Raw genomic sequence first — 25,086 nt, 5'->3', positions numbered from 1 at the left:
ATAACAAGGAATTGCTGGAGCTGCTAAACTGACCTGGAGTGCCCCTGTTTTATTACGACGCTTACGTCAGAGGTTGGTAGACGTCAGCGCGTACGGTGTGACGTCGGCGACCGTTGACCAATGAGAACGAGTCGTGACGTGCACGTCCTTCTGACTGTGGAGTTTTGCGGGAAGTTTGGTGGAGCTGTTAGGAAATTAACCTGGTGACAACAAAGTAAAGGTTTGCATTTCACTTTGAATTGGTCCTATCCGTGCACCACGGAGCCGTATTAATGCGTCTCTAATCTCAATACACGGACGTGTGCTGCGTCACTTCTAGCCGGTAGCTAACGTTGGCTATGCTAATGCTACAGCAACATTAGGCATGAAACGTGAGACAGTCATGGAACCACTTGTGCCTGGTTTTTGATGTTTTGACATTTACAACTCTCACATGTGCATAAACGTTCAGATTTCTAATATAAAGTGCTTACCGTACGGCCACGGATGTAACAAGTTAAGCCGGCCCGCGATAAGTACCCGTATCTCCCGTATTGTTCAATAAAAAGCATTTTAATCTGATCGGCGGCCATTTTCTATATATATATTTTTTTTTAATTGTAATGTATCAGAGTGCAATACACCTCCCAACCAGTAGTGTCGCATAGTTGAAAGCATCGGAGAAAATGGCCGGCAATCGGATTAAAAAGCTTTTTAATGAACAATACGGAATATACGGGTACTTTGACCTTTGACGACTCAACTTGTTACATCCGTGGCCATGCGGTAAGCAGTTTATATTATAAATCTGAACGTTCATGTACATGTGAGAGTTGTAAATGTAAGAATAAACGAAAACCAGGAACAAGTGGTTCCACACGAGCGTCATGTGAACCATGGCTAATGCTACAGCAACATGAATGCGTAGTTTGTGGCTATTTTACTTAGCATGTAAGGTTGTAACGTGAACCCACGTCCCTCCGTCCTTAGATGAAACTCATACATAGATACAGTTGGCTGGGTGAGCGTTACGGCCATTCTCTGGGTCATTGTACGGTTGAACTAAACTGTGTCGTAGTTATCTACGAGCTAGGTTTGGTGTAACGTTCGCTTTTTTCCAGCTTGCATATCCGGTCTGGACAGAATACAGCGGATACGGAAGTGGTTCGTATGCTTGTGTGTTGAAATGACAGGATGCAGTTTCTTGGGGTGGGCGGGCTATAGACCGGATGCTTAGTTGAACATGGAATGGAAACCAACAACAAGGCGTACAGGCTGCTGTACTTTGTATTCTGTGTTTTGTTCCATGGAAAAGAAAAGAAAACACGTGAATGAAATAACTTTTCATCAGTGGATCAGGAAGAAGTAGTCAGATATTTTGTAAAAGTAGCAATACCACAATATACAATTACTCTGTTACAAGTAAAAGGCCTGTGTTCAAACTGTTAACTTGAGTACAAAAGTATGTATGACTATTTAGAAGTAAAATTCTGGTAATCAAAATGTACTTGAGTGAAACTACAAATGTATTGGCATCAAACTATAGAAGTAAAAGTACTCATTTAGCAGAATGTCCCATTTCACAAGTTTTCAAATGTATAAACATCTTTTGAAAATAGCAGATCTACAAGCTCACAACGCGTATCATCACGACTGATTGTGAGCTTGTATATCTGCTATTTTCAAATAGCGAAAGTGTATAGGATAGAATTAGTTAATGTATGTTTTGTAATAATAAGTCAAAATCTATAAAGTAACTTGTAACTAAAGTTTTTAAAATAATTATAGCGGAGTAAAAGTAAAACATTTGCCTCTCACTGAGATGCAGTGGAGTAAAAGTACAGAAAATTGGAAATACTCCAGTAAAGTAAAAATGCCTCAAAATTGTACTTAAGTATAATACTTGAGTACATGTACTTACTTTACACCACATGCTAGCTAAAGCTAACAACAACAACAACAATATCATCATCAAGAGACTAGGAACTTGAAGTCAAACTAACCTGACTCAGATTCAACTTAATTGCCACATAAACTAGTTAAAGGTAGATTAATGATATTTTGGTAAAACAAAAGGTTTTTTGTTAGAAGGTTAAAGCTCTACATTCTGATCGTAATCATTGCTATAGAGTGTGTGTTCAATAACGAGAGTCTCCTTATTGTCTCTACAGCTCTTTAATAAACAGAAAATACATTTTCAGGTAGGTGACAAAATGTCAGCCAATCAGGAGAGAGTACCCGTTTATCAGCATTATTTTTGATAGTGTTCCAGTTCCAATTTTGTCTGTTCATTTCTGTGTGTCATCACTTCCAATTCCACTTGTTTAATCCGTATCCTGACTGAGTTCTCTATCCTGATGCATTTTGCATTTTCTGTTTATTAAAGAGCTGGAGAGACATGGAGTCTCCTGTTACTGAACAAACACTCTATAGCCTATAGCAATTCGTACTATCAGAATATAGAGCTATTTAACACTTATTTTAAACAAAGAAAATCTCTTACCCTACCTTTTTAACAGCCATAAAATGTATTTGTGTGTACGCTCCCAACATTAGCAGTTCCAAGAAGCGGGCAAGTTTATTATACAATGTTTGTTATACTATGTTCCAAGAATACAACTTAAGGCAAGTTTATTTGTAAAGCACATTTCAACTGAAAGGGGATTCAATGTGCTAAAACAATAAATAATAAAGGCAAGCATTTCTATAATACGAGCAATGTATGCCACATTGGTTATGAACTTTATGAAAGTAAAGCAGTCACTATTGATGTCATGTTGTCACTCAGTGATGGGTAAAGAAATGTTTGACAGTTATGAGCAGACGCAATGATGTTGTGGTGTATAAATTGTATAAATTACAGGTAAGACGCGCGAACGCTGGAAGCGAACGCAGCTCCAAAATATTGTGTATTTAAGGACGTGTGTGTGTGTGTGTTTTGACTGTAGCTGCACTCTGGCGCACTCTGTGGCTGCACACAGGCAGTGCATGCACAGTATTGCACACAGAGACACACACACAAGCCGAGCAGAGTTTCATAGTATGCTCCACTTGGGCGGAGGCGGGGCTTCGCCGCGCCTCCTTCCACGTTCGCAATGAATACAGCTGTACTAACTCACGTAGGCTAGACTCTGTGTAGATTGACATCTCAATATATGTACAGTATATGTATTGTTTACTTGTAGGCTACTGTAATCTTGGTGTCCAGGAGTTGCATAAAAAAAGAACATAGTTTGATGAGAAGCTAGTAAAATAAATGATCGCATTTGATAATATTGTGCTGTTATGTGTTGCTTTGCTCAACCCATTAAGACCGGGAACGCATCTCTGTCATTTTAGATGTATTTGGCTATTAAAAAATAGCAGATATACAAGCTCATAGCACGGCACTGAGTGCCACGCTACAAGCGTGTAGATCTGCTATTTTCTTCAAAATCGTGAACATTAATTTTGTTCAAAAAAGTTGAATATATATATTTTTAAAGTGAACATTTGTAACTCAAATCTCATTTATAATATTTTGTTCCAGGGTCCCCAGAAGCAATTCTGGGGATCCCTGGAACAAAATATTATAAATACGTATAGTAATCTTGGGTGTCCTTGACATGAAAAAGTTTGAGAACCACTGATGTAGCACCATTCAACATTCATTTAAAAAAAACTGTTAGGATTTAGAAGACATTTTGAAGAATCGCTATCTCAGACTTAGACCCCGATCTACACTATAAAATCCTCAGTGTTAATCCAACTCTTGAGTTCCAATTTGTATTACAGACCCGTAAGGGTCCAATTTGGTTCCTTTCTCATTTAGCTGCGGACCCCCTGGAACCCCTTCAAGGAGCCCTGGGGGTCCGCGTTGAGAACCATGTCATGTGTAGTAGACTGATCAGATGCACTCCTCTCCTCTTGTGTGTCTCAGATGCCTCCTAAAGCCAAGGCAGCAGGGAAGCCGAGAGCCCCTCCTAAGAGGAAGATGGCAGAGGAGTTCCCACCCGGAGAGGTCCTCACAGATGTGGGGAAGAAATCCTGGAAGCTCGGCACACCAATCGGTCAAGGGGGCTTTGGCCTTCTCTATTTGGGTAGGTAATGGAGCGGGGTGGATGGTTGATCTTGTACTACTTATGAAAGCAAAATCATCTTTTAACCCATTAAATCTGGGAACGCATCTCTGTGTCACTTAAGATTTCTTTGGCTATTAAAAAAAGCCGCACTATGAGCTTGTAGATCTGCTATTCTTTTTTTAAATTGTGAAAATGTGTGCAAAGCTTTGACTATACATGATTCTACAAATGACTTTTAAATCCTAATATAGCAAAAACCTATGTTGCTATATCAGTGGTGCTCCAACTTGTCCATGTCAAGGACCCCCAAAATGATATGTATTTGGCCGCGGACCCCCAACTCAAAATAGGTTGTTCCAAGGACCCCCAGAAGCACACATCGGAGTTAAAAATGTTCGCTTTAAAACATTTATATATATTCAAAGATGTGCACACATTTTCAAGATTTTTCAAAAATGGCAGATCTACAAGCTCATAGCGCGGCACTCGGTGCCGCGCTATGAGCTTGTAGATCTGCCATTTTTGAATAGCCAAAGACATCTAAAATGACAGCTGCGTTCCCGGTCTCAACGGATTAAGATGATGTATGGCCATTCTTATCTTCATTCATGGATGACGTGTGACGATTTAGAAAAACATGCTACTCCAGTGTTTGTGCAGGTGCTGGAACGCATTGAAGATGCTTGTATCTGGATGTGTTGGCAGAGTTTTTTAACTGAAAGTACCAGGAAAAGGATGGCAGTTTACTCAAAACCATAACGTTCTGTACAGACCGTCACTCTGGATCTCCATGTGACCAAAATATAGCTAATATGCAAGCTTGCAACTCTTCGCCCACGTGGCACGTTCTGAGCTTGTATGTCTGCTACAGTGCTATTGTCTGTGGGTGACACTGTTGTACGACGATGCATATAAAGCATTTATTACAACTAGACCATACCCGGTCGACGCATCCGTGGGGGGATATGCGCACATGATCTGGCAACCCGGGAGGCAGTTCGTCCCATAGCCAACGGGGCCATCCCACAGCTGGGCAGCCCCGTAACCATTGCGACATTCTTGTACACATAAACGCTAATAAGAAGCTGAGATTTGATGAAATTGAAAAACGGGCTTCACAGTTAAGTTCAGATGGTAATGGTCAATGGCTGTGTGCAAAATCAGAGCAATTGCTCCAGCCACTGAGGAGAACCGGGTAGCTTCACTCACCACGGTTACTAGAATTATTTAGGATGAACCTGGACATTATGTCATGACTGAGCTGTCTGACCCGCTGCCATGTTACCCTGTGACGTAACATGTGGTGTACACACATTTTAAAGGTTGAAAGTTTTCTGTGAAATTAAAGCTATATTCCGATAGTAATCATTCATTGCTATAGAGTGTGTGTTCAGTAACGGCAGTCTCACCGTCCCTCCAGCTCTTATAATAAACCAATTTCATCCAATCAGGAGAGTGACCATTCATCAGCTTCAATTTGATGGTGTCCTAGTTCCAATTGTGTCTGCTCACGTCTTCATGTCATCACTTCCAATTTCACTCATTTATCCTGTGCGAGTTCTCTCTCCTGATTGGATAAAATTGGTATCCTGACCTGAAAATGTATTTTCTGTTTACTAACGAGACCCCTGTTACTGAACAGACACTATTTTAGCAATGACTTACTACCAGAATATAGAGCTATTTAATACTTTAATACTGTAATACAATTATCACCTCACTTTCTGCACCTTTTTAATATAGTTAAATTAACTCATTTTACTGTGCAGTAGATTGTATAACCCACAATTTCATTAAAGTCATATTCAATTCTTTTCTGTTATTTCTGTTATGTTATTTTACAGCTGATGAAAATTCGGCAAAAGCTGTGGGGGCTGATGCTCCGTATGTGATCAAAGTGGTAAGACTAACTAATTGCACCAATTCACATTTCCCTGTTTGCTTAGATACGCAAGTGGCCAAAGTAAAATACTTAGTTGATGAGGGATAAAAGCTTTTTTTTTTGGCAGGTATTAGGCATTTATCATTCCTTTTTAAGAAGTTGGCTAGACCTAAACCATGCCGGAGGGAAAAAAAACTTTTACAGAGCTACCGCAACCCTGTTTTTCGACATGTTATTACTTTTTGTTTTATGTTTTCTTCATTTTGCCTATAAAAGCCTTTTTGCTTTTATAGATGAGTTGGCAAATTCTTCCATCATTACTTTAATCTATTTATTTGGCTGTGGAGAAACCGACATTTTTAGGGGAGAAACCGAGAGTCAAGCTTCTTGCAGGTGGGGGTCGTAGGCCATAGCTCGGCCGTGTTCCTCCAGACCTACAATGCCATCGCTGAACCACCTACACTGTGAATTAACAGATTTGGGTGATATAGAAGCTCACGTGTGGCTAAATGTTAAGTAGCGCCTAGAGCTATTTCTCTGAAATCATATTTAGCTGTAATTAGGTGTTTGGCGGTGTGCCTAACCAATTCTGTAAGCCGGTGTTAACACTGACTGGTGCCTGCTGCAGTGGTGCTTGTAAACCCAGCCCTTACATCTGTTATAAAAATAGCCTGATATTCAGAGGTTTGACTCTTCTATATTCACCACTGCTATCCATTCCTTTGTTGTTTTTTAAACCCACAGAAATGGATAGCTCTGCCCATGTTATTAAACCACCGACCACACTTGAGACTGGCCAAAATGTCATAATTTCTTAGGGTGTGACGATCTTTTGGATAATGTGCATATCAAACCGTCATAATTTACGTATGCTTCAATTTACATATGCTTTCATTTACATATGCTTTAGTTTCTGCATCCAACGTATTTTTTTCCCCCGCCATGGTTTCATTGTCCCATATTGGGCGAAACTAATGCAATATTGTATGTTTTACTTCATTTTGGCAAATGTAATTATGCATATTTGACTGACCCATGTTTGAACGAAAACGTAACCATGTAAACCCCTATACATTGTTGAATGGATACCCCCAGGGGTCTGTACTCTCCCATCTACACCGAATCTCTTCGCAGAAAATTGCTGATCTACAAGCTCACAAGTCTCAACGCAACGCCGCGTGTTGTTGGCTTGTAGGTCGGCTATTTTCCGCGAATGTTCGGCTATTGTGACACGTCCAGAGTAGGGGTTATGTGGTTGAAAAGGATAATAAAATACATGTGTGTAGGTTATTGTCTGTTGGGTGGAAACCTCATATGTCCAAAACAGTTACTTTTTAGGATTCAAATTAAAAAAATGGCAAAAGTAGCAGATCTACAAGCTCGGTTTCGAGCTTGTAGATCTGCTACTTTTGATACTTTTGTGCGACGCTGTAGTATGATCAAGTACAGCGTTAATTTACATAAAAATGAATAAACACAAACATGTAGAATAAGAGGTTTCTGCCCGACAGCAGCGTTATGTGAGTTGATGGCCTCTCCTTATGTCTCCACTACAGGAGCCCAGTGACAACGGCCCGTTGTTCTCTGAGCTCAAGTTCTACATGAGAGCTGCCAAGCCTAATCTGAGTATGACAAGACATTGTACCTCATAGTCTCTCTCTCTCTCTCTCTCTTTCTCTTTTTTAAGACAGTCTGGTTTTATAAATGTTTTTTAGTGGTGTAACGATTTTTAACAGCGATACGATAGATGGACGATTTTGGTTAATTTATCGCGATACGATACAACGATTTAAACTTGATACAATAACTACTTAGCCAAAAATTCTATTTGTCTGAAATGTATATGCGTATAGTGCAGGATTTGGCTTTTAAGGGAATACGGGTATAAATGAGTAAACTCAATAATCCACTGGCAAATACATGGACATTTTATTTGACCAAATATGGACAAACTAACCCTCTTCACAGGCATGCAGAGATGCCACACATTTATAGTGTAGTGATATGGAACAGAATGTGAAGTAATACAACCCTTAACATGACTAAATACAAGGCACAAGTTATTTTCAAGGCGATACGATTTATGATGGATACAAGTCACACAATGCCATATGTTGCTGTTTACATATCGATATGGTTGGATCGTTGAAATGAAAATTGATTCATCAATACAGTTACTTTATCATAACACCATTTTACCATTGGGTTCTTGCTGTTTTTAACCCTGATTTATACCTGGTGTCATGCACCATAAAACAGACATTTCTCTTTTGAAGACCAGGAAATTGCTCTCACAATGTCTATTTCTCAAATTCTACTATACTTGCGGGGACATTTGGCCCTCACAAGTATGGCAACACACACACACACACACACACACACACACACACACACACACACGTACATAAAACGTACGCACACGCATTAAAGTGAGCCAGCAAATACAAATAAAGTCTCACGATCACACTCACAGCGTAGTCTCTCACCGCCGCTGCAAACTTTCTTAATTAAAAAAAGACTAAACAAGAAGAAGAACTCTTAGCTTGGCCACGGAGGAGACCTTGCGGAGGAGGACTCGTCCCCAACACCGTGCTTCTGGTGGCGGGTGCCATTCGCCCCGAGGCCACAGCTTTGCATTTTATATAATAACAATCCAAATGTCAATCTCCCCTGACAATTAACTGTTATATTACTAAGGAACCAAAGACTCATATTTTATTCATGGCAGAATGTTGCGTTGTTGGTAAATATTTGTCCCGCCAGCAGATTAGCTTGCGGCCGTGCCTCCCGTATCCCCCCGCCCCCCCGCCCGCGCCCCCCATGGAATTACACTTATTACATTGAGTGTCAGCGGCGTCACCCACCAGCTCCACCACTTTTCACCAGCAACTTTTATCTAGCTTACCCTGCGGTCTGTTTCACAGTCGTTTTGAGGAAGTGTTGTTAACACGCTTTCAGACTTCACAGAATCCAAATTAACCCATTTAGACCGGGAAATAATCAATGTCATTTTTAGATTTCTTTGGCTATTCAAAAAATAGCAGATCTACAAGCTCGTAGCGACCTTGTAGATCTGCTATTTTTGGAAAATCGTGAAAGTTTGTAAAATATGTGTGTGTGTGTATTTTTTATTTTATTTTTATTAGTAATAGTTTTCTGAAAAACGTATGTTGCTATATCAGTGGTGCTCAAATCTTTTCATGTCAAGGACCCCCAAAATTATATGTATTTGGCCGTGGACCCCCCATCTCAAAACATGCTGTTCCAGGGACCTCCATGAAGCAAAGATTTGAGTCACACATTTAAAAAAAAAAAAAACATAAAAAAATATATATATATATTCAAATATTTCCACAAATGTTCAAGATTTTTCAAAAATAGCCAAAGCAATCTTAAAATGACACAGATGCGTTCGCGGTCTTAATGGATTAAGTGTGCGTGTATTTTGTAAAGTTTATTTATTTATCCCCCTCCCCCTCCCTCCCTCTGTTCTTCAGTCGAGAGTTGGAGGAGTTCTCACAAGCTGAAACATCTGGGCGTTCCAAAGTACTGGGGCTCTGGTCTGCATGAGAAAGGAGGGAAAAAGTAAGGCGCTCTTCTTTTAGTCGCAGTTATTGTTGCAGACGTAATTAAGCACCATGTAGGAACTGCAGTTGGCCGTTTTGACAGCAAGATGGCAGAACAAAAGGCTGAACGGGTGTCGTGTTTATACTAGGTTGTGTGCCGAAACTAGACGATCCCCAAGCTTTCAACGCGTCGCGTGGCGACGCATTGTGAGCCTGTAGATTGGCTATTTCCGCGCACGCCACTACGTTTAAATGAGGCTTCACTGTCCCTCCTGCGTGCATCTGGCTAAAGCCCACAACAGTTGTTGTTGCAAAAACTGTGATTCTCAACCTGTGAGGTTATTGCAAGTACGCTCCCAAATTATTGGCAAAACACTAAGAGCCCTATCTTGCCTGACCCCATATGCCTAAACATTTAGTAAAATAGTGAAAATAGCCGATCTTCATCGACACGTTGTGAGCTTAGAGATCGGCTATTTGAACTATTTAAAAATGTTTTTCTAAATAATAAGGGGGCGAGCAAGATAGAGCGCTAAGATTTTAATCATGATATCATTTTTTAAATGGTATATACCGATAAATAGGAACTTAAAGTGCTCTAGTTCCATTGATCCAAGCTGGAACACAATCGATTGATCCATGATTAAAATAAACATGCTCTGAAAATGCACGTCTGCCCACCCACCTGACCACTTAACACGGCAGCTGCCGTGTTAAGTGGTCAGATGGGTGGGCCGCGAAACACACATAAGATGTTCAAGGTTGAGAACCATAGATATAGAAACCTAGATACCTCATTGGCCTCTGCAGTTCAATATTTGGAGCGACCTTTATCGCGGGGGCGCCATTTTGGAGAAGGCACGCTTCCTGACTACTGGCCAATAATCACAGCGTGTCTTTTCCGGGACTTGTCAGAATCTAGTTGTATAAAAAAAATTCTGTTCTATTTTTAAGAGCCGGAGAAGGCGTCTACCTTTATATGTCTTATGTTGAGAACCACTGGCATCAAATCATGCCGTGCGACTCATCAGACCTCGTTTGTGATCAACCATTTCCTCCACACCCACATCCAGGTACAGGTTCATGGTCATGGACAGGTGTGGCACCGACCTGCAGAAGAAGTTTGAGCAGAGCGGCGGGAGGTTCCCGAGAAAACTGGTCCTGCAGCTCGGGCTACGCCTGGTTGGTTTCCTTTTTTATATTGATGACCTAAGATGATTTATCGCTCTGGCACTTAATTCAGGAATGGCAAAGTGAAGATGAGAAGAAGCGACAATCACGTTAAGTTTCACCTACTCGTAGGTCACAGCCCTAAATGGGTATTGTCACTACAACTCAAAATTATAAGATGAGAAACAATGGACAAGGAAGGTATAAGATATTAACCCATTCAATACGGCAACGCATCTGTGTCATTTTCGATTTTAGCTGTAACCATTATTTTATACTTTGGCTGTTCAAAAATAGCAGATATACAAGCTCATAGCGCGGCACCGAGTGCCGCGCTATGAGCTTGTAGATCTGCTATTTTTGGAAAATTTGTGAAAATCTTTGAATATATATTATTTTCAAAGCAAACATATGTAACTCAAATCTTTGCTTCTGGGGGTCCCTGGAACTAAATATTTTGAAACGAGGGTCGGCGGCCAAATGCATATCATTTTGGGGTTCCTTGACATGGAAAAAGTTTGAGAACCGATACAGCAACATACATTACGTTTTACATAACATACGAAGACATTTGTAGAATGCGTTCCCGGATTGAATGGGTTGAACAATAACATAGTATGTGAAGACAATATTTTCTGTCCTTTCTCTTGTTTAGCTGGACATTCTGGAGTACATCCATGAACATGAGTATGCGCACGCCGACATTAAAGCCTCCAACCTGGTCCTGAGTTACAGAGACCCCAACCAGGTCAGTCGCTGGGACATACCAACAATATATCACATCTCTGCTCTCGGGTGGAAGACCTTGCGTGTCCAAAACCGTAACCTGTGTTCCAGTGTTCATTTTCACTGCAGAAATAGCAGATCTACAAGCTCAAAACGCATTGTGATGCGACGTGTTGTGAGCTTGTACGTAGATCACCTATTTTTGCTACGTTAGTGTCCCACTGTAGTATGGTGAAGTAGGGCAGTGGTTCTCAACCTGTTTAAGCCACGACCCCCCCAAAATAATCATATTAGAACTGGGGACCCCCCAAAATAATCATATTTGAACTGGGGACCCCCCAAAATAACCATATTTGAACTGGGGACACCCCCCCACCCTGACGAGCAATTGGAATTGTAGGAGTTGAGGCAATACATTTAGTTTGACTCTATTCCACAGATAGATACTGTATTGTGAGGCGTTGTGAGCACGTAGATTTGTATCTACATGCTCACGTCTATTTTATTTTTGTACATTAAAAAGGTCTTAAATGTCCTTAAATTGTCACTTCAACGTCATCTGGGGACCCCCCAAAAATCACGTGGGGACTCCCCTGAGGGTCCTGACCCACAGGTTGAGAACCACTGAAGTAGGGCGTTAATTTTCGAAGAAAAAAAAAGTTGAAATATGGATATGAAAGGGTTCTGTCTGGTGGCAACAATAGGTTTCTGCTTTTGCTTTGGTGATTTTTTTTGGAATGCAAATTTCTCCTTGATACTCAAAATGTTGAAACGATTAATTTACAATCCAATAAATAACTTCAGTAATATATGACATAAATATGAATTCTCATCCACATTAACATAATGGTATTTTGGCCGATTCTTCTTTTGAGTTCCATTAACTAAACTGCATGTGGCTTGTTCACCTGCCTGCTGGTGGTCTGTCTTAACTTCTAACTATTTGAAATATCCCAGAATCAAATTCTGAATACATTTAACAAATGAACACCTTGAGTTGGGAAACGTTCATCTATTCTACAGTATGCAGACCTATTCTTCTGATGTATACTTCGTCGTACATCCGGTGTCTTGTGGCTAAAATAGGCGATCTACAAGCTCAGAACTTGCTGCAATGCTATACGCGTTGTGAGATCGTAGATTGGCTATTTTCGATGCTGGACACAGTCGTACGACGGAGTGTACATCAGACATATTACATTCAATTAGGACCTGGAGAACGTGTGTGTGTGTGTGTGTGGTTGTTACCGTGCGCCATCCAAACGTTGGGAAGATTAGGCGGCAGCAGCAGCACAGAGCTGTTTCGAGCAAACAAGGTGGGGGCAGGGGCAAATATTTAATTTAGAGATTAATAATGTATCGTTGGTGGCGTTATTAAAAGCGCTATTTTTAAATGACAATTTAGAAATGGGTCTCTGTGGGTTTCGGCGCGGGGCGAGGTCTTTTTGCGTACCGTGCCGGTTTGATAACCCGGCTTGCCCTGGAGTTATTAGCAATGTTTGTCTGGCGCACGTCTTTATGTTATTTTTGGTTCATATTTATTATCCTGTAATTGCGTTTTATCTCCACCAGTAGCCAATTGTGCTGTATGAGAATGTTACAAGAACATGAGCCTAAAGCTAGTGGCTTCATGGCTGAACGTAGTGTTTTCAAAGTGAGACGGCCACCTGGATGGAAGTTACATGAAAGTATACCTCATGGCATATTGTTCAAACTTAAAGTTATCAGCTTTCATTCCTCATAATATAGGGATTCTTGTTTTTTTATTTTATTGTCTCAGTCCCTCATGGAAGAGCGCCCTCTATTGCCTAAGCTTCATATAGCGGCATTGATGATGCTGTCCTCAATTATAGATGCTCTGAATATGGCTATGAATACAGCTGCAATTAGGAACTTATTTTCATGAAGAAAACATGATTTTAATCTATCTGTATTTATGGTAGAGTATGTTAATATAATATACAGTAACTGGCACATCTGCAGTGGTTGGCCCTACACTTCTATTGAGAAACGCCTTCTAATTGACTAAAGTTGTACTGCCTGCCCTGAAGCTAATGTGTGCAATATCTCCCCTGACCAAGCAGGCATGACATATTGGCTGTGTGGTAATCTCTCATAAGGGAGACCAGGGTTCAAATCCCTGGTGAAGACATGAAAGTTATGGATTGCATCTTTAACCTGTTAAGACCTGAAGCCGATTCTACATGTCTCCTAAATCCCAACAGTATTCTGAAAAAAAAAAAACTATGTTTCTATATCAGCGGTGCTCAATCTTTTTCATGTCAAGGACCCCCAAAATGATATGTATTTGGCCGCGGACCCCCATCTCAAAATATTTTGTTCCTGGGGGTCCCAGAAGCAAAGATTTGAGTTTAAAATGTTCGCTTTAAAAATATATATGTTCAAAGATTTGCACACATTTTCACGATTTTTCAAAAATAGCAGATGTACAAGCTCGTAGCACGGCACTCGGTGCCGCGCTATGAGCTTGTATATCTGCTATTTTCAAATAGCCAAAGTGTAAAATAATGCTTTTTAGCTCAAATCAAAAAGTGACACAGGTGCGTTCCAGGTCTTAATGGGTTAAGACATGAAAGTTATGGATTGCATCTCTAATAAAGTGACTAATTTCAGCATTTTGAAATTGACCATGTTCACACAAGCGAAGGTTTCCCCCCCCGAGTGTGATGTAAAGAGCAAAATGGCCGCCGCCGGTGTGTGAACATGTTCAGTGGTGTTTTTGACCATGACCTGGTCGTCTTGTCTGTCTGCATGCGTGAATGCCTGTGTTTGTGTCTCTCTGTGGATTTCGTAGGTCTATTTACTAGATTATGGGCTGGCCTATAGGTACTGTCCCGAGGGTGTCATCAAGGAGTACAAAGAGGACCCCAAGAGATGTCACGACGGCACCATCGAGTTCACCAGCATCGATGCCCACAAAGGAGTCTGTGAGTGCCAGGGATTTATAGTTCATTAGTTATGGCAAGTGTAATGTGACACAGTAAAATCCTCAGTGTTAAGTTAACTCTTGACAGTGTAAGCTTACATTTTGCTTACGTTCGTACACTGTCAGAGTAACAAATGGATAACTGAACACAGGGTTTTACCGTGCATGATGCCCAATAGACATTAAGCCATTAAGACCGGGAAAGTGTCTTTTTTAGATTTTCAAAAATAGCAGGTATACAAGCTCATGATGCGACTCTGAGTGCCGCACTATGAGCTTGTAGATCTGCTATTTTTTGGGGGGGGGAAATAAAATGTGCAAATCTTTGATTTTTTCCCTGGATTGGATGACCAGCGGGCCGGTAAGCAGCGGTTCTGGTAGGAGACACAAAGGAGACTCCTGATGTCTGCTACCGGAACCGCTGCCGGTCATCAAATTATTGGCTTAGGAATGCAACAAAAACTAAAAAATATCCATGAATTCAAGTCTCCATGAGGTGACTAATAGATAGAAAAAAAGTCATTTTGGAGGTGAACTATCCCTTTAAAGGAATGCTCCACAGTTTTTTCTTATCGCCGCTTCTTTATCGATAGGAGTGATGGGGAATGCATGGTCATCTCTGTATCACAGAGGCATCCAATCGGTCCCATCGGAAAACTATAGGCATTCTCCCCTCTGCCACTAACGGCGGTGGCCTCCAGAACTGCCCCACGAATCAAGCCTGGCACAGTGTTAATGCTGTTTGTCCCTCCTAGCTCCTGGGAGGAGAGGAGACATGGAGATCATGGCATACTGCATGGTGCAGTGGCTCTGTGGCCGTCTGCCCTGGGAGGACAAACTACAAGACCCCGTCTATGTCAGGGACTCTAAAATCAGGTGAGCGGGGCTGCAACTATCGAATATTTTCTCCACAATTCTTTTTCTATCCATTACCTTAACAAGAATACTATGTGCTACTTAGTAGTGCTAATGAAACTAGATTTTGATTGGAAAGTAATTCAGGTACTAGGCTTTAAAAATGAAACCATTTTCAGATTTTATTTGTATAAATGCTGACAGGAGTAAAATGCTAACTTTAGTTTCTCTTTGCAGGGCTTGGGACAACATCTCTGAGTTCATGTCGAAGTGCTTCCCTGCACAGGACAAACCAGGTGTGAGACGCACACACACACACACACACACACACACACACACACACACACACACACACACACACACACACACACGTATGTAAAGGATAATACCATATCACGGGATATATTGGTGTAGGGCCTATGATAGACATATTTAAACACCAAGACCCCTTCCACAGCCCACAGCTATACTCTCCTGGGCAATGCAATTATATAAAATAAAACAAGACGTTCAGGCTTGACCTGTCAAAAATCTGATGCGGTTTCTGTCTGTGATCACAGCATGTCTGGGTGGGAGTTACAGTATGTAAGTCAAACAGTGGGAAGACACGGCGTGTTGGTCAAACCTAACCAAATGCTCAGCGGTAAACATAACAAAGAGAGAGACTGTTGTAGTCAAACAGAATTCATCAATATGCTCGCTGTCACATGAGTGGGATTGTTGTGCGTTCGTACTTGTATATCACCAGCAAGCTGATGAAACAGAGCTTTGTGTTGGAACAACCCCAGAGCAGCTTCAGAATGTTATGCCTCCAAGACTCATTAAAGGGTAATACCACCGGTTTTCAACATTACACTATGTCATTTATATAATTTAGGCCCTTTCCTGGGTCATGTGATCAGTGACGACAGCAAGAGGCCCGCAGTTTAACATGGAGATGTAATCTCCATCAGAAACGGCACTGCTAGAAAATAAACCCATGACTTTTTAGAGCCCTTTCAGCCAATTCAGTTGGTACTATGTCTTGTGTAACTGAATATATAATCATTATAAACCACTAGGATTTACTTGCAAAGCGAAAATATTATCCCGCGGTTACTAGGAAACCCCTTGTGACTTAAATACCCTTATTTGGACTGGTAACGTGATGCCGCGTCGAAGCAAATGTGATGACGTTCTGGGGCCTCATTGGAAGGCTCTGGCTGATGCTTTTAGAAACGTCGCCACGCATTTTCACGTTTAGACACGTCATCACGTTAATGCCACGAAGGGATACCCCACTTCCTTATATCCGCTAGACAAAATATTTTCGCTTTGGAAGTAAATCTTAGTGGTTTATAATGGAATATGATTATATTCAGTTTCACAAGACTTACTTCATACTCAATATAAGGCTTAAACGGATCTAAAAAGTTGCTGTGCTAGGGAGGACTATAAATCAATAGCACGGTTATGTCAAACTTGCCTCAATTATGATTATTGAATGAATATTAAAAAAAGAAGATAGCAGATTTATTAGCTCGTTTGGCTATTTTTGCGCGCCACCATTGTTCAACAAAGTATTAAATAGTGGTTAATCAGACTAGTCAATTTAGTAGACTATGAAAAACTCTATTAGAATGTTTTTGTGTCGAGCTAAAAAAACGATTTCTCGATTATTTGGTTATAAGTCGGTTATTGGTTCTAAATATCGGTTTTCATATATTTACGGTTGATTGCCCAGCCCTATGCTGTACATCAAGGCCCTTCATCGCCTCTGATGCAAGAGCAGTAATTATGCAAAATTAAAGCCAAAGCATTTCCCAATCACTCTCTCATAGAAACATGGAGAAAGACAACAAAAACACACACACACACACACACACACACACACACACACACACACACACACACACACACACACACACACACACACACAGTCACCTGTGTACATGCATTTTATCTCTTGCACATACAGGACATGCAAATGTAGAGAGACACGCACAAATAGGAGACAGAAAGTGGCTTTTCCCTTTCACAAGAGCGTTCGTAATGATTCACTCATTATGGGCGCTAATTCATTAGCATCAGCGCTAGCTCTAACTGCTCGCCTCCAACGCGCCTCCACTTTAGGCCTTCTCCCGCCCGGTGGCTCTTGCATTAGAACGAGAACCAGATGAGACTCCTTATCACCATCTCAACTTAAGGTTATTATAGTGTAGCATTTTCATTAGTTTGTATTTTTTGGTTTTACATTTTGTTTTCAATTTGAAGTTTAGTTCCAATTAGTTTTTAAAGTGGGTTTTGCTAGTTTAGTTTATTTTTCATTTTTTGAAAAGGCTTAGTTTTAGTTTAGTTTTGATTCGTTGTAGTCTTAGTTTTTTTTTATTATATGGGCCGGGGTAGTCATCATTTTTATTTAGTAGGGACATGCTCAGGCTTTGCCTTTGACAACAATACACAACTCTGTGCACACTCTTATATACATTATATACAGAAAGGCAAACATTTGCTGCCCTGTCAGCAAAAAACGCCTCTGACGTTTATCTTTCTCTGGTGAGAGTTCCTGTTTGAACTTGGAACCTTGACCTCCTGTGTGTGTGTGTGTGTGTGTGTGTGTGTGTGTGTGTGTGTGTGTGTGTGTGTGTGTGTGTGTGTGTGTGTGTGTGCGCACGCGTGCGTGCGCGGGGAACAGATTTAAAAAGGGGTGAAAACGATGAGGAGAGAGAGAAAGGGAAGTGGCACCCAGTGTCTCACCTACTTCCTTTCTGCTCCACTGCTAGCGTTGTTTACCGTTCCATCTGTGTGTGTGTGTGTGTGTGTGTTTGCACTGTCTGCCGGAGAAATTAGTAAGTCACACCAAACAGAATTAGGCATGATTCTGGGGCTAGAGAACCCTGGTGTGAGTGTGTGTGCTGCTGTAACAATAGACTATGGCATAACAAAGACACACACACACACACACACACACACACACACACACACACACACACACACACACACACACACACACACACACACACACACACACACACACACTCTCGACAGATGGGTATGTAGGTTGTGTGTAAGTAACTAGTTTGTGACTTCCGTAGTAGCACAGCGAATGGAAGAGATTCACTCGTACGGGGGGGGGGGGAAATCACAATAAGCTCTTCACAAATAAACCACGGAGAGTTTCTTCTGGGTAACGTGTGTTCTATCTCCCCCTGTGTCTTTCTTCTAGATGCATGGATTAAAGTTCTCAATCGTCAGCATGTTGTCTATAGAAGTGTGTCACGCACATACAATAGGCCATCTCTACAAGCTTGTAGATAGCCTATTTTCTGTAGTATTTTAAGTGGTCAAACTAGCAATAGAATACATGTTCAGTCCTCCTCCAGAAAACCATAATGATCTCGGATATTCCATAGAAGCAAAGGTTAAATCCTTTATCAGCAATTCCCTCAGCTGGTTGGCTGTGTGGCTACCAAAAACTTGACATATTATGCTAATTGTTAATGAAACACAGTGCTAGTGTGTGTGGGCTCCTTTCACCCTGTTTCACAAATCGCAGAGTAGGACTACTTGGCCCGACAGTTTCTTGAGACTTTGTTTTTTGCTTTAATGTAGATGAACTGCAGAAGTTCATGGAGGTGGCGAAGTCACTGGACTTCAAGGACAAGCCGCCGTACGACAAGCTGCGCTCCATCCTGCAGGCCGGCCTGAAGGCCGCTGGAGCCAAAGACGACGGCAAGCTGGAGTTCGGCGCACCGCTCAACGGAGCCGGTCCCACATCCCCTGCTAAGGTGAGAACGGTCGAACGGAAGTGTTCACTTCGTGTCCGCGTTGTGAGCTTGTAGATCGGCTATTGTTGGCTAATGTTTCCCCCCCAGAATATGGATGTTAACCCATTAAGACCGGGAACTTTTAGATTTGTAATTTTAAGATTTATTTGGCTATTCAAAAATAGCAGATTTACAAGCTCATAGCGCGGCACTGAGTGCCGTGCTATGAGCTTGTAGATCTACTTTTTTTTTTTTTATCGTGAATTTATTTGCAAATACATATCATTTTGGGTGGTCCTTGACATGAAAAAAAGTTTGACAACCACTGATATATATAGCAACATACGTTTTTTCAAAGAAGTGTTAGGATTTAGAAGACATTTGTAGAATCCCCCAGAAGCAAAGATTTTTGTTGAAAATGTTAATGTTAATATATGTATTCAAAGATTTGCAAAGATTTTCAAGATTTTTCTAAAATAGCAGATGTACAAGCTTAATGTTTCCCCCCAGAATATGGATGCTGGGGTTCAAGTGGTTAAACTCTATGTACTTGATCGTCTGGAGTCCCGCAGGGCTCTGTGCTTGCCAGGGTTCAAGTTGTATACTTAGTCGTACAACGTGTCATGCTACAAAAATAGCCAATCTACAACCTCACAACTCGTTTATCTGCCACTTTATAAAGACATGCCTAAAATGGAGCCCATTTTGGTGTTATTTCGTTTTTTTTTATTTTCAATTTGGTTGACCTCTTCAAGCTTGTGTTCCCCTTGTTCTTCACTTTTCTGCTATTATTTTTCCCCCTGGACTCTGGCATTTCGGCTGCTAAACACAAATCAAGGTGCTATTTATTTATTTTGCAGGGAACTAATTAATGTGTTTTCATTAGCAGAGTTACAGAGCATTAGTGTACCCCCATGTGACACCTCTCAGCCAATCACAATGTTGCTCTTCCTCTGTGGGCTAACATGTATCGATGCCATGGTATTACATTTTCTCTTTAGGCTTTAACAGTATTTGATAGTGTGCTCACTGTGCTGTTATTTTAAACAATACAAACTAAATTGAAATGCGAAAAATCCCTCTGGAAACTCACTGAAACTAAACTGAATTCAAAAACTAATGAAAAATACTGTAATACTCCTGCTGCTCCTCCAGTAAGAATTACTCTTTTTTTTCTTTTTATGTATTTTCTTTTTTTTTGTTGTAATGAAAAGCTCAAGATGCGTCCATCACTAGTTACATTTAATGTTGTAGCAGTGGGCAGTTTTTTTCTCTACTGGATTTAAAAAGTACAAAGCGCAATAACATCAATGACAATCATAACAAAAGAAAAACACAACCCATTTCACATGGCTTCATATACTGTTTCTCAAATGTGGTCCGGGGACCCTCAGGGGTCCTCAGGGGTGTCCCAGGGGGTCCCCAGCTAAATGATTGACGGTACACTCTCATAAGTTAAAATAACACTGAGGACTTTGTGGTGTAGATTGGGGTCCCAGAGCAAAGAAAAATCATTATATCAAGCTTGGGTCCTTGAAATACAAATGTTTGTTTGTTCGTTCCTTCATGAATCATGGTGAACCATGCATAATTCCCAGCATCCATGCTTTAATTGCTGCTGAAATGAATTGTCATCTTCGTCTAAATCATAATAATAGATTGACTGATTCAATAAACTACATTTTTTTCTTAACTTGTTTAAAGCTGCAATCCGTGACTTTTAATGTCCTTCCTGGGATTCAAACCCATGTCTCTCGGGTGAGAGGACAGATTTCTACCGCTCTTCCAAGAGGGCTTACCCCGCTTGGTCAGAGGAGACATTGCACTCTGAGGTTCAGACAGTACTACTTATCAACCAGTAGATGTCCTACCTGACACCAGGGTCTACATGTCTCGATGGAAGAGCAGGGAGCTCACCTCCAACCAGTGCAAATGTTCTAGTTATATTTTATAGTATTAACATACCCGACCATAAAGAAAGTGTTCAATGAAGTCGTAAGAGTGCAACGGTTTGTGCACTGTTTGTTTAATCAGACTGTGCTTACGTATTATTACACCTTGGACAGAGATAAGTTATCTCTGAAGCAATTAACGTTCCAACAGGTTCTCAATCTCCTCCTTCACTGTATAAAGTTTCTATTGAAGTATGTCTTTATTCCCTGATATTTTTCACAGTAGGGCTGCGGCTATCTTATTTTGCCTGTCCGGTGGAAACCTCATACGTCCCAAAACTGTCACGTTTCAGGATCCAAATTCAAAAGTAGCAGATCTACAAGCTCAAAGCGCGTAGCTTCGCGCCACGTTTCGAGCTTGTAGATCTGCTACTTTTGATGCTTTTGCGTGACACTGTAGTATGATCAAGTAGGGCGTTAATATACGCGGAAAAAAACAGAATATGGAGATAAAAGAGGTTTATGCCCGACAGCAATTATCTAACTTTTAAGATTTATCGAATAATTGAGAAGTGTGTGTAAAAAATGTTTTTCCTTTCATATCAACAAATCAATTAGCCACTTAGGCATTATTCTGTACTTCATGTTTTTTGCACAACGGTGAACGGTGAAAAGGCCAATCTGCAAGCTGCAACGCGTTGTGAGTGCGTAGATTGGCTATTTTAAGTATTATTATTGTTTACTTTTCCGCTATAATAACATGGCCCAAAAAGGGATTGATTATTAATCAATTATTTTTCATTACATTATGGCTGAATTTTTTTTATAATGATCTTAAATCGATGCGTTCAATTAAGAGTTGCACCCCTAAATACACAGTGCAATAAATGAGATAATCTGCCTCGTTCTCTCCCTGGTTACACTTTCCGTCTCCCCCCACCCCCCCACCCCCCATCAACACAGCGGCACTGCTGGCTACATATGGTCGGTGCCACCGGGGAGGTGGCCCGTGCCAGCCGAGAGGTTACCTGGCCCCGGCGCCGGTTATTGTATGTAATTATCCCGCCAATCTGTTCACCTCAGCGGGCGCCGCGGCGGCGATCATGAGGGTAGCAATTGTCAAAATGGAAGGCAAGTGAAGGGAGAAAAAAAATGGATGGGGGGTGACGGATAGTTCAAGTCTGAGACAGGGGAGGGGTGTGTTCATTATCGAGTCTGGTTAAGGATGGAGTGTGATAGATAGGTGGATGAATGAATGGAGGGATAGGTGGAAGAATGGAGAGGGGGCTTGATTTTCCCCCATTAAGTACATCAGTGATTCTCATTTGTGTGTGTGTGTGTGTGTGTGTGTGTGTGTGTGTGTGTGTGTGTGTGTGTGTGTGTGTGTGTGTGTGTGTGTGTGTGTGTGTGTGTGTGTGTGTGTGTGTGTGTGTGTGTGTGTGTGTGTGTGTGTGTGTGTGTGTACTGTAAATTATAGCATGCAACATGCACGCTGGCCACAGAAGTAACACCACTATTTATTATTAAACTTTGCCCAAATTTGGGGTCATACGTTATAGATACATCATAGACGACTTGCGTCACAGGCAGGTCACATGAAGTCCAACTTTCAGATTGGAGCCATACCGTTCCCATGTGGATCCCACTTTTTTCTGTCTCCTGAGATCCCATGTGCCTTCATGGGCTGTGACGCACCCTCCCCCTCCTCCATTTCTGTAAAATTGAAAAGATAGTCACAAAAGAAAGGTAAGAGGGGAAAAAAAGGAAGATGAAAGTCTCAGGGTTTGAGGGAAAACCCGTCTCTTTCTCTGGCCCCCCCGCCGTGTAAAGCCTGATTTTATATCTATTCATACCATGGTGTCCTGCTCCGAAAATAGCTGATCTACGAGCTCTCCCAACGCATCACATTAGCGCGGCAATTTTTATTGAGGAAGAGCGTTTAGCTCGAAGCGTCACAGCTTTTTTTTTTGGTGCAATAAAGCATCTGACACATTGGAGCCCTCCGTGTGTGAGCGTTTATTTTCTCTTTGTAGTGTTCTTTGCTCAGCACCTGTCCATGTTTGGGTAGGGGATGTCGTTTCGCTTTTTCATATTTGTATCTTTGTCGGGACACGCTTGAGGGAAACTCAGGCCATGCACCAGTTCCATTTGACCTAGAGCAACGCCCCTGGGTCCGAGAGATCTGATCGACACACTCATCCTTTTTTCTTCACTCACTCACTCACTCATACTCTGATGTCTTTCAGAAGGCTGTCAAGAGGAAGAAGACATTGGATAAGGAGGATGCAGGTGACAAAACAGACAGAGCTCCAGTGAAGAAAAGGAAGGCCCCAAAGAAGAAGACATCAGATGAGGATGATGACGAAACAGACAAAAGTCCAGTGAAGAAAAGGAAGGCCCCAAAGAAGAAGACATCAGATGAGGATGATGACGAAACAGACAGAAGTCCAGTGAAGAAAAGGAAGGCCCCAAAGAAGAAGACATCAGATGAGGATGATGACGAAAGAGACAGAAGTCCAGTGAAGAAAAGGAAGGCCCCAAAGAAGACATCAGATGAGGATGATGATGATGATGAAACAGACAGAGCTCCAGTGAAGAAAAGGAAGACCCCAAAGAAAATCACATCAGATGAGGACGACTCGGACGCAGCGCCCATTAAGAAAAAGATCATAAAGAAGAAAGGTAGAGTTTTACATTTTTTGTTTATAAAAATAAGATAAAATATGAGAATTTTAATGGAACAATCTTTTGTATGCAAATTCTTAGCACCCATTGTTTAGGTGCTCAATGAATATAAATGATTTTATTTGTTTACTAAGGTGAACTTTAGGATGAAATGTAGTAATGTAGTAGTTGTCACAATACTGTATGCCAATATATTTCCCCCCCTCCACAGAAGCGAATGGTGTGAAAAAGCAAAAGAAAGTGTCCAGCCCCAGAAAACGTGTCACCTCAAAGTCCACGTTAATGGAGATGGGAACACAGACCACACCAGGACTAAAGGCCAATAAACCCAGAGGTCCAACCAAGAAGACCTCATCCTCATCCTAACTGCCCCACTCTTAACACCCTTTCACCTCTACGTGCTTTTTAACCACTCATGCCCTATTTTCTTCTTTCTTCCAATTTTTCAAGATTTTAAAAAAATGTTAGGGAGAAAAAAGGCAAAAAAATGACATGCCCAGAATAGGGACACCAGGGTTAAAGTGGTTAACAGATTGTTATTTTATTATGTTTTGTAAAATAGTTTTTTTTGCACTCCTACGAGATCAACCGGCGCGTCGGACAATGGGCCGAGTATTGTAGAATAAAGGACTCGCGCACGGGTTTAGATTTTGTATCTGTAGAAGAAAGGACTCATGCACTGGGTTAGGTTTTCTATCTGTTCTTTTCTGCTGTTACTTTGGGGTCTCTTCACCCACTTGACCCCCTTTCGCCTAAACTGTATTCTATGTTTTGTACAATATATTCTGTCTGTGTTAGAGTAATAAAGAATACATTGTTTTTAGATTGTCTTATTTTAAAGTTAGTTTGTCGTAGATAAAGCCGTTTTAGGTCAGAGTATCTTACTTATCTAATTTCAATTACCTCTAGTTCAACTATGAGCCATAGTCTGAACTTTGGTTGTGGCTGTTAAATGATTGGTTCCAGGTGGTCCCCAGCCAAATGATCGATAGTTTGGTACCGCCTTAGTAGATTTGTAACGCTTAAGAGTGCACAAATGGAACCAAATGAACCAAATAGGGTCCATTTGGTTACATTTGTGCACTCTCAGATTTAAATTAGCACTGAGACTTTTACAGTGTAGATCATATCAAATGGGGCTCCATAGGCTAATGCATATTAAACTGGTGGTCCTGGAAATAACAAAAGGTTGACAATCACTGTTCTACAGGATTTGGGAATTGGTAGGTACAGCACACAACGATAACGTATCTTTAATCCCAATCAGAAATAACGTAATACATAATCCAGCGGGGAAAACATTCAGTTTCAGCTGCACCCAGCTGATTGCTACTCGGATGGTTATGATGACAGCCCGGGTGGGAGTGGGTTAAGTGTCTTGGCTCAGGGAGGGCCACTTCGACACATAGACTGGGGCCGGGAGGCTAACCTTCTGATCACCAGACAGCCTCTCTATCCTCTATCACCAGCTCAGTGGCCTTGAAGCTGCCTCACGCTACAGAAACCGGAGATAGGCTCCTGGTCTATGGGCCACATGGCTCATCAAGGCTTACTTACGCTCTATCCACTAAGCTACT

General features: G+C 41.3%; 1 protein-coding gene across 4 annotated transcripts; it reads left to right on the top strand.

Annotated features, from left to right (window-relative positions):
- The first annotated feature begins 130 nt into the window (after positions 1-130).
- On the top strand, positions 131-24,332 carry LOC311035882 (serine/threonine-protein kinase VRK1-like). 4 transcript variants are annotated; one of them, XM_084044352.1, is made up of 13 exons: positions 131-220; positions 3,899-4,058; positions 5,885-5,940; positions 7,479-7,548; positions 9,420-9,507; positions 10,562-10,670; positions 11,314-11,406; positions 14,200-14,332; positions 15,087-15,207; positions 15,424-15,482; positions 18,778-18,953; positions 23,074-23,506; positions 23,721-24,332. In XM_084044352.1, the coding sequence occupies exons 2-13, from the start codon at positions 3,899-3,901 to the stop codon at positions 23,873-23,875; spliced, it is 1,653 nt and encodes a 550-aa protein (XP_083900478.1). In that variant the 5' UTR covers positions 131-220; the 3' UTR covers positions 23,876-24,332. The 4 variants fall into 4 exon arrangements, with proteins under 4 accessions (XP_083900478.1, XP_083900475.1, XP_083900476.1 ...); XM_084044349.1 differs by having other exon boundaries at positions 23,071-23,506; XM_084044350.1 differs by having other exon boundaries at positions 139-214; positions 23,071-23,506.
- The last annotated feature ends 754 nt before the right edge of the window (positions 24,333-25,086 follow it).

This window comes from Gymnoscopelus microlampas, assembly GCF_963454915.1.
Source record: "Gymnoscopelus microlampas genome assembly, chromosome: 20".
NCBI classification, from domain to species: Eukaryota; Metazoa; Chordata; class Actinopteri; order Myctophiformes; family Myctophidae; genus Gymnoscopelus; species Gymnoscopelus microlampas.
The sequence above is the reverse complement of the archived record's forward strand: the minus strand, read 5'-3'. Positions and strand labels throughout refer to the sequence as shown.